Consider the following 14058-nt stretch of genomic DNA (forward strand, 5'->3'; position numbering starts at 1 on the left):
CTGTGTCCTTTCCTTTAGGCACCCTCCCTCCCTTCCTTTTCCTTTTCCTTTTCCCCTGTCCCCTCCCTCCACCCCTCTTCCCTCGGGCTTCCCTTCCCCCTTCCTCCCTACCCCGTCTCCCCTGCCCATGGCATCTATTCTCCCTCCCTCCCCCAATCCTCCTCTCTTGGCAGGTCCCCGGACTCGTACACGGTACACGGTTAGTGAACATTCGCGCGTCGGAGATCAACGCCTCGTGTTCTGTGTGTGCCGTCTTTTTGTGCTTAAGTGGTTCAGTGTTATTCGTTTTGTGCACCTACATTCACGTGTGACAATTCTCGTTTCTGTCTGTGTCCAAGTGTTTGAACAATTTTATCTTGGACTCTACGCCCGTGAACGGCACCTTGTATTTTAAAAAGTGTTTGTCTCCGTTTATATGTCCACCATGTTTTTTCTCTAAATGTCTTCATTTGTATATCTGTGTTTCTCTGCGGCCAAAGAGCGGCGTCGTATGCTGCTGCAGGCCTGCCTGTACTACAGGTTTCAAAATAACAATAAAGAAGAAAAAAAAGGATGCAGTTCTCAGTCATAGCAGAATTGGTTGGTCGCAAAAAGCGAGTGCAGCGTTTATGTCAATGCAGCGTTCTACCATGATGCGTGTGGTTTGGCCTATGTAAGCCACAAGACACTGGAAATATATTTTGTAAATTCCCGCCATCCGGAAGAACAAACCGTCCTTCACTGATCCCAGGAGGAATGAAATTTTAGATAGTGGGAGAAAAACCACTTCAACCTCAAATCTCCGGAGTTTATGACTATCTTGAATGAAATATTGCCAACAAAGGGAAGATCAAATGGTTCAAATGCCTCTAAGCACTACGGGACTTAACATCTGAGGTCATCAGTCCCCTACAGGGAAGAAAAGCTAGAGATTTTGCCAGCGTGCACTGCTCTTTATCCACTTCCTGGTTTTTGGTTTTAGCTGATAGTGTTGTGTTAATCTGCTGGCTAGAATTTCTATTTTCTCAGAACACTGTCTTTAGGTGGGCGAGTTCTTCAGGCAAACATCCGGATCTGAGACCTTGTAAGCTTCGTGTGGAAGTGTTTCAAGCCCACTCAAGAGTTTTTGACAAGTGGTGACAATTCGGCGACTGCAAATACAAATTGCTATGAGGGGGCTTTTGATACGCCGAATGCCCCAGCGAGCCATTATTATTCAGTCTAACCGAAACATCCAGGTAGGGCAGACAACCGCCTTTCTCTGCATCCACAGTATCATTCTGCCGGCAATTATTTACAGTGTAGTATGTATGACTCCATGTTTTGCCTAAACAAACCACTGGCTACTTTACTTCTGATACTTCCTTTTTCTTATGTAGTTTACCTTTTTTGAAACACACAATTTGTTGTTTATTTTGGCAAACAATTGTTCTCAGGGTCTCTCTGCTAGACCTGAAGTTCGGTGTGGCGTTCTATCACGCTGTGGTCAGGCCTATGTAAACCATAACACATTTGGTACTTCCTTGTATTGCTCATAATATCGCAGAGGCTGGTCGCGGCGGAGGTTCGAGTCCTCCCTCGGGCATGGGTGTGTGTGTGTTTGTCCTTAGGATAATTTAGGTTACGTAGCGTGTAAGCTTAGGGACTGATGACGTTAGCAGTTAAGTCCCATAGTACTCAGAGCCATTTGAACCATTTTTGAACACTTTTTTCGCACATTCTATCACCTTTTCGATCAGCGATACCGCTTCTTTCTCCTTGTCACCATCAATAAAGTTAATGACGTTAAAAGCAACAGGCCGCAGTTGCATGTATTTTCCAATACAACTTTCATTCTATGCATTGCGAGCTAAATGTAGCGCGACTGCACCAACGCTATGTGATCAAGGGTCTCCGCGCATCCCCCCGTAATGCGAAATTGACCACGAGATGCAGCGAGAGTCGGACCCGTCAGTATAAAAGGAGTCGGACAGTACTGTGGTTGTCAGCAGAGAAGCAGTAACAGCACAGTGATTCCGTGAGCAGAGCTCAGTGACTTCGACAGTCATTTTGTATCACACGAGTAAGAAGTCTATCAGCGAAATTTCAACCCTTCTAAAGCTGCCGCCGGCCGAAGTGGCCGTGCGGTTAAAGGCGCTGCAGTCTGGAACCGCAGGACCGCTACGGTCGCAGGTTCGAATCCTGCCTCGGGCATGGATGTTTGTGATGTCCTTAGGTTAGTTAGGTTTAACTAGTTCTAAGTTCTAGGGGACTCAGCAGTTGAGTCCCATAGTGCTCAGAGCCATTTGAACCATTTTTTTCTAAAGCTGCCAATTCAACTCTTAGTGATGTGATTGTACTGTGGAAAGGCGAAGGGAGAGCCATAGCTAAACCAAGACCAGACTGGCGAAGAGGGACCATGGAGCATTGCGGAGGGTGGTTGTAGAATATCGGATGAAATCAGCGGAAGGAATGACTCCAGAGTTCCAAAGTGCTACCAGCAGTCCAGCTAGCACAAGGACTGTGCCTAGGGAGCCAAACAAAATGGGGTACAACGGTCCAGCAGTTCCTCATAAGCGACACTTGAAGCGGTTCAAGAGCGACGGCACTGGACAGTGCGTGACTGGACACAAGTGATGTTTGGCGAATAGCGTAAGAAAGTGTAGTACCAACAGTGAAGTATAGAGTATGTGGCCATAGAGTTTTTTGTGGTTAGGGACTGGTCCCCTTATCGCGGTTACGAAAATGGTAAATGTGGAAGGATATAAACACATACTGCTGACTACAGAGGAACTGTTCGGAGACGATGATTGATTGTATCAGCATGCAAAGCATCGTATCATAAAGCAGCATCTGTGAGGTTTGTGAACAATAACATTCCGAAACGGACTGGCGTGTTCAGAGTGCCGACCTCAACCCAATGTAACACACTTCGGATGAGTTAGAACGTCGACTTTTCTCGAGACCCCACTCAGACACATCACTGATAGTGTTCTGAGGAGAGTTGATATGTCGTAAAGGCGAAGGATGCACACACTGCACATTAGTGTCCACTAGTATGTATCTGGAACTTCTGCTGAGATAGTGTATGGCAGAATCGGCGAAAGAAGATCCCTGACAGTTGCACGGATCTTAGCGAGACTACGTCAACCAGTCACTTAACACGATTTTCCATACTCTCTATGGCACCTCCTCAGCTTTGTTGCAGCTCTATAGATGACTACTGATTTCCCCTGCGGGCCACTGTGTTTTGCAGTTGAAAGCTGGCAATAGCGCTGCCAGTTGCCAGCGATTTTCTTTCGCTGACTCTCATAGGAGACACGTGCCCAAATTCTCACTGTGCCGGGTCTACATTTCGCTTTGTCGAGTAGCAGATGGGGAATAGAATGGAGCTGGTTCTTACCGAGAGCGGCGGCTCCGGGTGCGGCGCGGCGGCGGGCCGGTACTCAGTCGTGGTGGTGGTGACCGTTTCGCGCACGTGGTGGCCGCGGCCGCTGAGAGAGCCGTAGCCGCCGGAGGAGTGCGGGGGCGGCGTGGGGCTGGCCGAGGCGTGCGAGCCCGGATACGTGCCGCCGTGGCCGTGGCCGAGGGCAGGTCCGGGGCCGGGTGCAGGAGCGCCGCCCAGGGTCGTGTTCTGTAGGTCCGCCAGCAGCGCGTCTGCAACAAGCAGAGAGGCTCGTCAGCTGCTGCCTTACACACACACACACACACACACACACACACACACACACACACAATTAAATTTGAACCAGGCGTCCAAAGCAGACACTGTCACACACTGAAGCGCCAAAGAAACTAGTATAGACATGCGTATTCAAATACAGAGTTATGTAAACAGGCAGAATACGGCGCTGCGGTCGGCAACACCTATATAACACTACAAGTGCCTCGCGCAGTTGTTAGATCGGTTACTGCTGCTACAATGGCAGGTTATCAAGATTTAAGTAAATCTGAACGCGGTGTTATAGTTGGCGCACGAGCGATGTGATACAGCATCTTCGAGGTAGCGATGAAGTGGGGAATTTTCCGTCCGACCTTTTCACGAGTGTACTGTTAATATCAGGAATCTGGTAAAACATCAAATCTCCGACATCGCTGCGGCCGGGCGAACATCCTGCAAGAACGGGACCAACCACGGCTAAAGAGAATCGTTCAAAGTGATAGAAGTGCAACCCTTCCGCAAATTGCTGCAGCGGTTGCACGCGTACGGGGAACTAGACAACCTCATGAATACATGAACCCTGCGTGTCAGCAGGGGACTGTTGAAGCTGTTGGAGGTTCTGTAATGGTGTGGGGCGCGTGCAGTTGGAGTAATAGGGAACCCCTGATACGTTTAGATACTACTTTGACAAGTGATACGTACGTAAACATTGTCTGATCACCTGCATCAATTCATGTCCATAGTGCATTCTGACGGACGTGGCCAACTCCAGCAGGACAAAAAAATGGCTCTGAGCACTATGGGACTTAACATCTGTGGTCATCAGTCCCCTAGAACTTAGAACTACTTAAACCTAACTGACCTAAGGACGTCACATACATCCATGCCCGAGGCAGGATTCGACCCTGCGACCGTAGCAGTCGCGCGGTTCCGGACTGAGCGCCTACAACCGCTAGACCACCGCGGCCGGCTCCAGCAGGACCATGCGATACTCTACACGTCCGGAATTACTACAGAGTGGCTCCAGGAACAATCTTCTGACTTTAAACACTTCCGCTGGCCACCAAACTCCTCCGACATGGACACTATTGAGCATGTCTGGGATGCCTTGTAACGTGCTGTTCAGAAGAGATCTCTATCCCCTCGTACTTTTACAGATTTATGGACAACCTTGCAGGATTCATGGCGTCAATTCCGTCCAACACTACTTCAGACATAAGTCGAGTCCGCGCAACGTTGTGTTGCGGCACTTCTGAGAGCTCTCGTGGGCGACATCAGGCAGGTGTACCAGTTTCTGTGTACATATGAATCGGAAATGTAGAAAAGCAGTACATTATATCTACTGCCACAAATCATAAAATGTGCCATACCGAACACTGAAAATTATACGCCGCCTGCAAAAATGCAAAACTCTCAACGTCAATGTCCTTTTATTAACTACTGACGTGAGAGGTAGGTCATCATCGTAGATGTATATCATAAACTCACGCCAAACGGAACACACACGTGTCGTCACAGTAAACGGTGCCCAGAGAGTCGAACCATTACACAGTGTACGCCTCTCTGGCGGCAACTCAGGCGTGTTTTCTCGCATACAAACGATCAAGTTATGCGAATGGAACCTCCGATATATCGTCCTAAGCAACTTGAGCCTTTTGTTGCATTTCAGCACTGGTCTTCGAAGGCCCTCCACAACGAGTAAATTCCCGCTTCATCGTGTCCTGTATATCTTCAATTGGGGAGAGATCTGGACATGTTCCTGGTCAAGGTGGTGGTTGACACTACCACGAGCGCGTCGCGTCGCACCTGACATATGTGGACATGCTCTGTCCTGTGGAAAAAGCCCTTCACCTTCCAATCGACGAAATGGGCGCATCAGGGGGATAAAGCCTGCGCAGTGTAGTGAGCAATTGTTACTTTACCCAACAGCAACAGCAAATGTTCTAACTTGTGCCCCCAACCCGCATCACCACCAAGAAGGCTGTGATGGGACATGTGCGTCGTGGGCGAATGCAATCTGGAATAGGCACCTCGCCAAGTGTACACCATACACTCGTAAAGTGAATCAATACCGTACAGAGAGACTCTTCTCTCATCACTGATGAGAACAGAGCGCCATTCCACTCTCCAGTCGAGTCTATCGCGTCACCAGGGTAGCCATGATCGGCGATGTTGTGGCGTCAGTGCTAGCCTGGCCAGATTCACACGTGTTATTAGTCGTGTTACAAGCAGAACACTCCCAAAGCTTCCTGATGACACGGCAATTCGTCGCTGGATGATGTTCCGCGGGCCATCGCTGCTCACAGAAGGGTTTGTACTACGTGGACGACCATAACTTGGTCTACAGGTGTGGGAATGTTCCACAGAGACCTGTTCAAAGCAGCCAAACACCACCGATACACTGCGCCCAACATATGTAGCAATCACTTGATGCATCCTTCCGGCTCGCCGCAAGCCCACAGTGTGACCCCGTTTAAATGGCTGAAGCTGTTCAACAGAGTATGTACTCGGCGGTAGGCCATGGTTGTGTCCTAAATGAATGTTGGAAGCACTGTTCGGCTCTAAACTCAGCAAAGTTTTTGTCTGAAGAGAAAAAAATAAAGGTTGCACACACAGACCTCTTGAATGCCCTCTGATCGCCGATGACCATCGCAAATAAGTCACGAACACTATAATCCTCATGTAATCCACATATTAGACCCTTGTGCCATTTAATACACACCTTGAGGGTGTTGCATTTCTTCCGGTAGTGTAATTTAAGGAAAATGTGCGAAACACGCGATAGCAGTTGCTAATGAGAGAAAATGAGTGGTTACATAATACAGCGGAACCATCAACAGGATTATGTTTGGTAAAGATCATCATGACGAAGATACATGGTGGCATAATGAAATACAAAAATGTTTGGCATGATATAGAGTAGAATGTGCAAATAAATTTAAGATGCGCTCTGATGTCCCAACCTACTAAACCACCAGGTCGGAAATCACAACTGATTTCGAAAAAAAAAAAAAAAAAAAAAAAAAAAAAAAAAAAAAAAAAAAACAAACAACCTGTATGTCATATATCACGTAGTAAAGTCTTTCTGCAAATCCGATGATTTGTTAATCGTTAATCGACTTAAAAAATAAAAATAAGGGAATTAAAAAGCCGAGATAATATCCGAACAAATCCCATCTAGTTAATTTATTATCCCCAAATGGCGTCACATCTGCGACGATTCGAAAATAATTTCATTATATCCATTTCGATGATGAACTGCAAATAATTTAAATCGGTGTTTTATGTAGGCTAGATAACTACTTTCGCACTTTATCCGAAGTGCTGCGGCCACTGCTGTTGTTTACAGTCGGTTTTCCCGATACGACGTATGCACAAGTGCGGTCATACCAATGTTACAACGCCGTTAATGTCTAATGCTACGTTTAGTACGAAACATTGCAACAGGGGCGTAAATTCAAAAGTGATACACTGCCCTCGTTTGACTTTGTCATCATTCCGGATACTTAAGTACTGGTGAATAGTGTTTCGGTTGTGGCTCGCAAAGCCGCGCGGAGTGGCCGCGTAGTTTGAGGCGCCATGTCGCGAATGCGGGGCCCCTTCCGCCGGAGGTTAAGAGTCCTCCCTTGGGCATGGGTGTGTGCGTTGTTCTTAGTGTAGGTTAGTTTAAGTAGTGTGTAAGTCAAGGGACCGAGGACCTCAGCAGTTTGGTCCCTTAGGAATTCACACACATTTAAATGTTTCGCTCGCAAACACCATTGCCTCTCAGGGCCCTCGATTTAAAGCAGTCAGATTTTTGCTTTGATGCATTCCAGCCCTGTTGATAGTGTGAATGACCTTCGCGAACGCATTGTGGAAAGTTGTCAATGCGTTTCGAACACACCTGGGATTTTTTAACGTGCACGCCGTGATGAGGAAACATGCTGAAGTCTGTGTACACATGAATTGGGGACACGTCGAACAACTATAATGTGTTTGAGTGAATATCGGCAGTCTGCGTCCTCAGGGCTTCCATCTGCTTAGTCGTACAAAGTCGTTTCTCGGGTTTCCAGACCTAAGTTTATTAGGATTATTTGCTTGTTTCATTGTCCCGTTATGTTTTTACCTACAGCAATCACATATCTACAGAGACATGTAATTTAAACAATTTCTTCCCATATAAAATGGCTATCGCAATATTATGCATGTTTGCAGTTATGTAAATGCACCTTTCCATGGCCATGAGGTTTTATCAAAATTAAACAACCTCCCGGAAAAGCATAAACCCCTAGCTCTGGACTAAGAGTGTGCTCATTATCCGGATTGAGGTTTATCCGTGCAAAGTTGGGAGATTTAAAAAATAAAGGCAGAAGTATTCTGTTATAATTAGGAACAACATTTTCGTTTGGAATACACCATTATGCATGTGACTGAAATTTTACAACCAGAAGACCATCCCTGAAATATTTTTCTGTTGTTTTCCATTTCATCGTGAGGTAAATTTGGTGGTTCTGCCCTTGCAATTATGTTGTCAGTTTCCGGGAAATAACGCGTAAATAATGCAGTGGACTTCCAAATGTGAACTGCATCATGTTTTGTAAATACAGTAAATAGCAGTTTCCGGTATAAATATGGGTATTTTGGATTGCCCGTGTTTTCCGATTATCTGTGCAGTCGTGGGTCCGCATTAACTCTGGTAATCTGGAGATAGCTGCACATTAAATAACGGCAGAAAGCGCTGATGCACACCAGTACAAGCTGTTCCAATATGCACAAGGGAACCTCTACTTTTCTATATGCACAGACGTGTGTCCGACTGTTGTCTAAAACAAGTTGTAATCAGCGTTATATATTCCAATGCTCTTCGAGCCAAAGCGATCAGTGTCCATACCAGCAGGTAAATAGAACCGTGCAGTGCTAGGTGCAACTGGGAAGGGTCCGAAAGGAACATGTATGACACTTTGATGCCTACGTTGGCGGAAATCTGAAAAAAAAAAAAAAATACTGGACACATTGTCTGCTCCAAATATGCCAGTCTTCCGCAACAGATTTCCGTGGAAAATATTTAGAATTATCCATATTCTCAGCGACAAACAGTACCTTAAAATTTTAGAAATCATTCTTGACTGAAGCACAGCAATCGGTATAAAACTTTAAAAATCAATAAAAAAGTCTCGATCACGTTTTCAGATTTTTTATTTGTTGCCAACCGGTTTTCGGTACTTTCCTCGGACCATCTTCAGGCTTAAAGCGCCATTACGGCTGCTGGTGGCGGCAGACGGAATGAGATCCGTAAAAGTACGGTTGTCACATTCTCGTACGAAATAATATAGGAGTAAAATGCGTAACATAAGAGGGAGATAAATGAAAATGAGACACGTGAGGAAAAAAAAAAGTAAACAGTTTATTATTTTATAAGTAACAGCCATAACTGTTAAAACATTTATCCCACTGAGAGACAAGGCGATCAGCGCCTTCATGGAGAAATGAAGGCACTGCCTAACGAACCACGACAGTATCCAGGGGTGCACCTCATCGTCCGAAACGAATCGACGGTCACGAAAGCCGCTGTTCAGGGCTCCAAAAATATGGAAATCACATGTGGAGAGATCGGAACTGTATGGAGGGTGTGTAAGAGCATCGTATCGAAATTTCTGCAACGTACTCCAAACACCTGGGTCCGCCCACATGTTGCGAAGGTTGTTTCAAGTACACTGCAGGAGTTTCACTGGGAAGCCGTTACGCATATCGTGTAGGGGCCACTCGTATTACGACAGTACCACGTCAAAACGGAATCGATTCTTCCTAAACACGCAATGAACATTTGTCGAAGAACATCACTTTAGAACATTATCGTACCTTGGTTTCTCATCATAATTGATGAAATTCAGTCAAGTGTATTATTATTATTATTATTATTATTATTATTATTATTCAGACTGCCACATGGTCGAAAACCACAACAAATTGTTTAAAGGATAACATTTCTTCACATCCACAATGAGGAAAACATTATTTATAGCATCGCTGTTTACTTTCTCCTCTTCTTGTTGCGTCTTAGTTAACTTTGCTGTGCTGTGAAGATTTATTGTAATCGATAATCGGTAAATGGCCTTAGTTATCGATTACTGAAGTATTTGAAGCTAAAACTGGACAATAGTTCATGACAGAAGCAATTTCTGAGAGAGAAAAGTAGTCGTGAACCAATTTAACTTTTTTTAATTTTAAAAGAATTATATATGGTCATTAGCTTACGTGACACAGTCATCCTTCCTCCTGATTTAAAATCGGAACTGTTGCTTGATATGTGTACGGAAGCAGAAGTGGACGACTTTGAGCGAACGTTAGGAAATAACATGAAACTAAGAGGATTCGCAGTTGACAGTACTCGACTGAAGTCAGAACCCTTCTGTACACAAAATAAAGACTGGGTGCAACCAAAACAAAAGTAATGAACAGGAACAGAAAATAGAATAACAACTGACTACACATGATGCTGAAGTAACCACCGTGGAGTAAAGCTAGTTCCTCCGTCTGGGAAGCACGATTACACAATACTGTCGAAGCAATGAAGCCACAAGGAACAGGTATATGTGAAGAAATCCAACAGAGTCAACCAGGTGTCTATAATACAGGAGGCTGTAATGTAACCATGTCTCGATGACAGTACTGCGTAGACCTGATATGACGGTGAAAACACAGTCGTACCAGAAACTGGAAGATTCTGAAACGTGATGTTTAAAATTAACAGACCACTTCTAAGCAGAAAAGCGAAGTGTAACATCTCTGTAACACAAGAGGAAGCTAGGTTTGGCAGAAGAGTATCTGTAAGCTCGCCAGAGTACGACAGAGAAACTGGAATGTTGAAGCTTGAGGCACGAGAGGCTCAGCCGGCGGGGCGTTGACAGCGAAAGGCAAACATCCGGCTTCGATTGCAGGCTGTTTCACAGTAACACAGGTGACCGGGAAACTACGCTGAAGGGAGTGCGCTTGTGCCGTGCCCTGCGCACTGTCTCAGTTTGGAGCACTGAGTCCTGCCTCAAGCACGAGCCTCTGTCGCAACGGCAGGTGTCCTTCGGTAAACAGCCGGCACTGAAGCTTCGCCTCTGGTGACCTCATGCTTTGTACTCCAAAAGGAAATGCAAATGTGCGGCGATCCAAATGACAGCGCGGACATTGACCTGTGGCTGGCGGCGGTTGCGCGGGTTCTCCCGGCAAGGTAAAGAGTACGGAGGCCGCAGAAGGCAGCTGGCTACAGGCAGCAGCAGCAGCAGCAGCAGGGATCTGTCATCGCGACTGCGTGGACGCATACCTCAGCCACTACACCTGTTGCAAAGCTGTTCCAGGGTCGCGCACGCCGCCGCTGTAAGCACAGTACACTACTACCCCAGCAAAGACTCCGAGATGGACGTAGACTCCGAGGTGCACAGAAGTCACTGTATTCTATGGTCATTTCGCTGTCTGTACACTTGCCTTAAATTTTATATCATCATCATCATCATCATCATCATCATCATCATCATCACAAGTCACGGGGACCACGAAACAAGATAATTAATTTTTTTAAGTAGGGATATACAAGAAGACATACATTTAAATTTTTAAAAATAACTGGAACTGGTCTGAGCTACCAAAAAAATGGTTCAAATGACTCTGAGCACTATTGGACTTAACTGCTGTGGTCATCAGTCCCCTAGAACTTAGAACTACTTAAACCTAACCAACCTGAGGACATCACACACATCCATGCCCGAGGCAGGATTCAAACCTGCGACCGTAGCGGTCGCGGGGTTCCAGACTGTAGCGCCTAGAACCGCTCGGGCACTCTGGCCGGCGATCTGAGCTACAGATCCAAAGGTTTAATGTTCGGCCCTCCAAAGGACTCTGGTTTTTTACTGAAATTAGAGATTTCCAGTCCAGTCAGTGCTTTGCGTATCCGTATAAAGTTTCAACTTTCTCTACATTTTCCGTTAAACTTTTGCTCTCCTCAAGATCAGCAACGTGAGACCAACCTTCGGCTGATGACTGCTAAAATTTATGAAGCTTAAGAAATCCCTTTACACACACAAACACGCAAGCACGCAGGGTACTTGATTTGCTTGGCAGTCCAACATCATGAAAGAGTTCGCAAAGGAAAGAACCCTTTATTGAAATATTTTCTTTTGAGGCCTCTTCAGCAATTGGTCTATTAGTTTACATTTGTGTGGTCACCAGCAATCGAACCCAGGATCAACAAGTAGAGTGTGAACGGTACCAATTAGAGAAGTAGCGGCTTCAGGGTCTGGAAAGCCAACAGCAGCCGAGAGAGCGGTGTGCTGAACCCTGACTCTCCATACTGCATCTGAGTAACGTCATGTGACAGAGGACGACGCGGCGGCCGGTCGGCATCGGATGGTCCTCTGCCGCTGATCGTGGGGTTAAGGTTCTTTTACCCTCCTACAGGAGAATCGCCAGACTGGTGAGCCACAGGGACGGCGAGCAGGAAGACAGTGCTTAAAGCAGACACAATTCGCGAGATTAGCGATAGGATCACAGTAGCACGGAAGGGTAGCAGTGCTGGCGGTATAACTGCAGGCAATCGGGGGACCAGTACCGCAGGGGATTACGCGGGGCAGTGCTTCGGAGCGCTTAAGCGCTGCAGGGCACATTCCACAGAGCACGCCGCGCCTCTTATCATAATGTCGCCTGCGGCTCAATGACGGGGATCACAACCACCTATTCTAACGTCTGAGGTATCTACGAAGGGAGCACTCGCATTAGAATTACTCAGCTTAAAAGGTGCGAACTATGACAGTTATTTTTTGATGACACGAAATGAACAAAAAACACTGGCCGTTTTTCACGGGCACGACACTTCCTATAAGCGACCAAGCATACAATCTGCCAGAACAAAGAAAATCAGGAATAATCGGCGTAGTCATAAAGTTCGCCAAGTCGAAAAAAAAAATCCTATCTTTTTTTTCCAGGTACATGTCCAGCTCTTCCGGTACGAGGAGCCAAAACGAAATGGTGCACACCGTCTGATAAAGTGAAGTATCGCGCGGTGATTCCTTTTTCGGCAGCAGCGGAAACGTTGTAGCTGCGTCAGGCTAATCCAGTAGCCGTTTGGACTGGCCCGGCACAGTGACTTGCCCAGATCGGTCAAGGCAAAAGTCAGGACGGTTCTTACGGAAAAGACAAGGCTGATTCCTTTCCCTACTCCTCTGCAATTACAGGTCGGCCGTCTCTCACGACCTCGTGATTTTGTCGTGAAGAACCGGACATTACTGCAGCAGACAGTAACCAGCTGCATACTGTGCACAGTGCAGTGGTCTCGTGGCCGGATGGAATGGGATTCGGTTTTCTGAATTAGGTTTTTTGTACTTTTCCTAAACGGCGGTTGGTATGCGTGGGAGGTCACGACGATTCTTCTGTTTCGACACACTGACTTCGGCGTTAACACTAACTTACATCCAGAACTTGCATATTTTGTTTCCGATCTAGTCTTCACTCGTGTATTGTTCCGAAGCAAGTGGTTATAATAATACGCTACTCAGACTGTCCAGTCACTTCATACCTTTTATCAAACAAAAACACAGATTTAATATCACAGCACCAGTCGTATTTATCATTCATAACATTTAAAGTTGTTCTTTAGCAATTTACGTAAACGTCATGTGCTAAAAAGGAGTTTTCCTATCGGATATTTATTAATCTTTTATTATTAGTTTGTACTTCAATATCAGTATTTACACACTGCCTTCGTATGAAGCAAAATACGCACATTGTTTTAGAGAGGCCAGGAAACCTTGAATTTACAGGTCAACTTCACACAACAACTCTGTAGACACAACAATCGAACAGAAACACACTGAATATCATATCTGTCTCTTGCTTAGAAGTGGATTTACAAATACTAACTTCGTCCTTTTACGTTAAAAAGTGTGTGTATGTAATCAACGTGATATTCAATGTTTAGAGATCACCACTGAAAATCGTAGGTGTACTGCACACAGGGCGAAGAGAAGTGTAAAAAATGTATATTCTACATTTTCTAAGAGTCTGTCTAGGAAAGTAAAGTGCACAGTTATATGCAAGAAATTCAGCCTTGCACAAATACGTGGCCGACGGGACTTACAGACCAACGAAATTAAATGTCTGGAACGTAGTGTTAGTACTATAGTCTTACACACACATACACACACACACACACACACACACACACACACACACACACACACACACAAAGACATAATCCATAACGGCAGAATATGGAACAGAAAAAAATGAGAACGATGTTCATGGTCGTTGCCCAGATTATTACGAAAGATTGCGTAGTCCAAAATATATATTACAACGTTCCAGTATTCGTAGTATCGAAATGCGGTGGCTGTTAGCCCTGCCAGTGAGCTACTAGCGGATTCTATTGCACTGGTTCAATGAAATCGATAATGATTTTCCATCTGACGTATATAGTCGCT

The 14058-nt window shown here is 45.6% G+C and overlaps 1 protein-coding gene across 5 annotated transcripts in view; it reads right to left on the bottom strand.

Moving 5' to 3' along the window:
* The window catches only part of LOC124613439 (leupaxin), a 482569-nt gene that overhangs the window by 154777 nt on the left and 313734 nt on the right, over positions 1 to 14058 (bottom strand). For all 5 annotated transcript variants that reach the window (XM_047142165.1, XM_047142157.1, XM_047142144.1 and 2 more), the window contains exon 2: positions 3362 to 3615. In XM_047142165.1, coding sequence (XP_046998121.1) covers positions 3362 to 3615 — 254 coding nt within the window. The remainder of the gene's footprint in view (positions 1 to 3361; positions 3616 to 14058) is intronic.

This window comes from Schistocerca americana, chromosome 1 (genome assembly GCF_021461395.2).
Source record: "Schistocerca americana isolate TAMUIC-IGC-003095 chromosome 1, iqSchAmer2.1, whole genome shotgun sequence".
In the NCBI taxonomy this organism is placed as follows: Eukaryota; Metazoa; Arthropoda; class Insecta; order Orthoptera; family Acrididae; genus Schistocerca; species Schistocerca americana.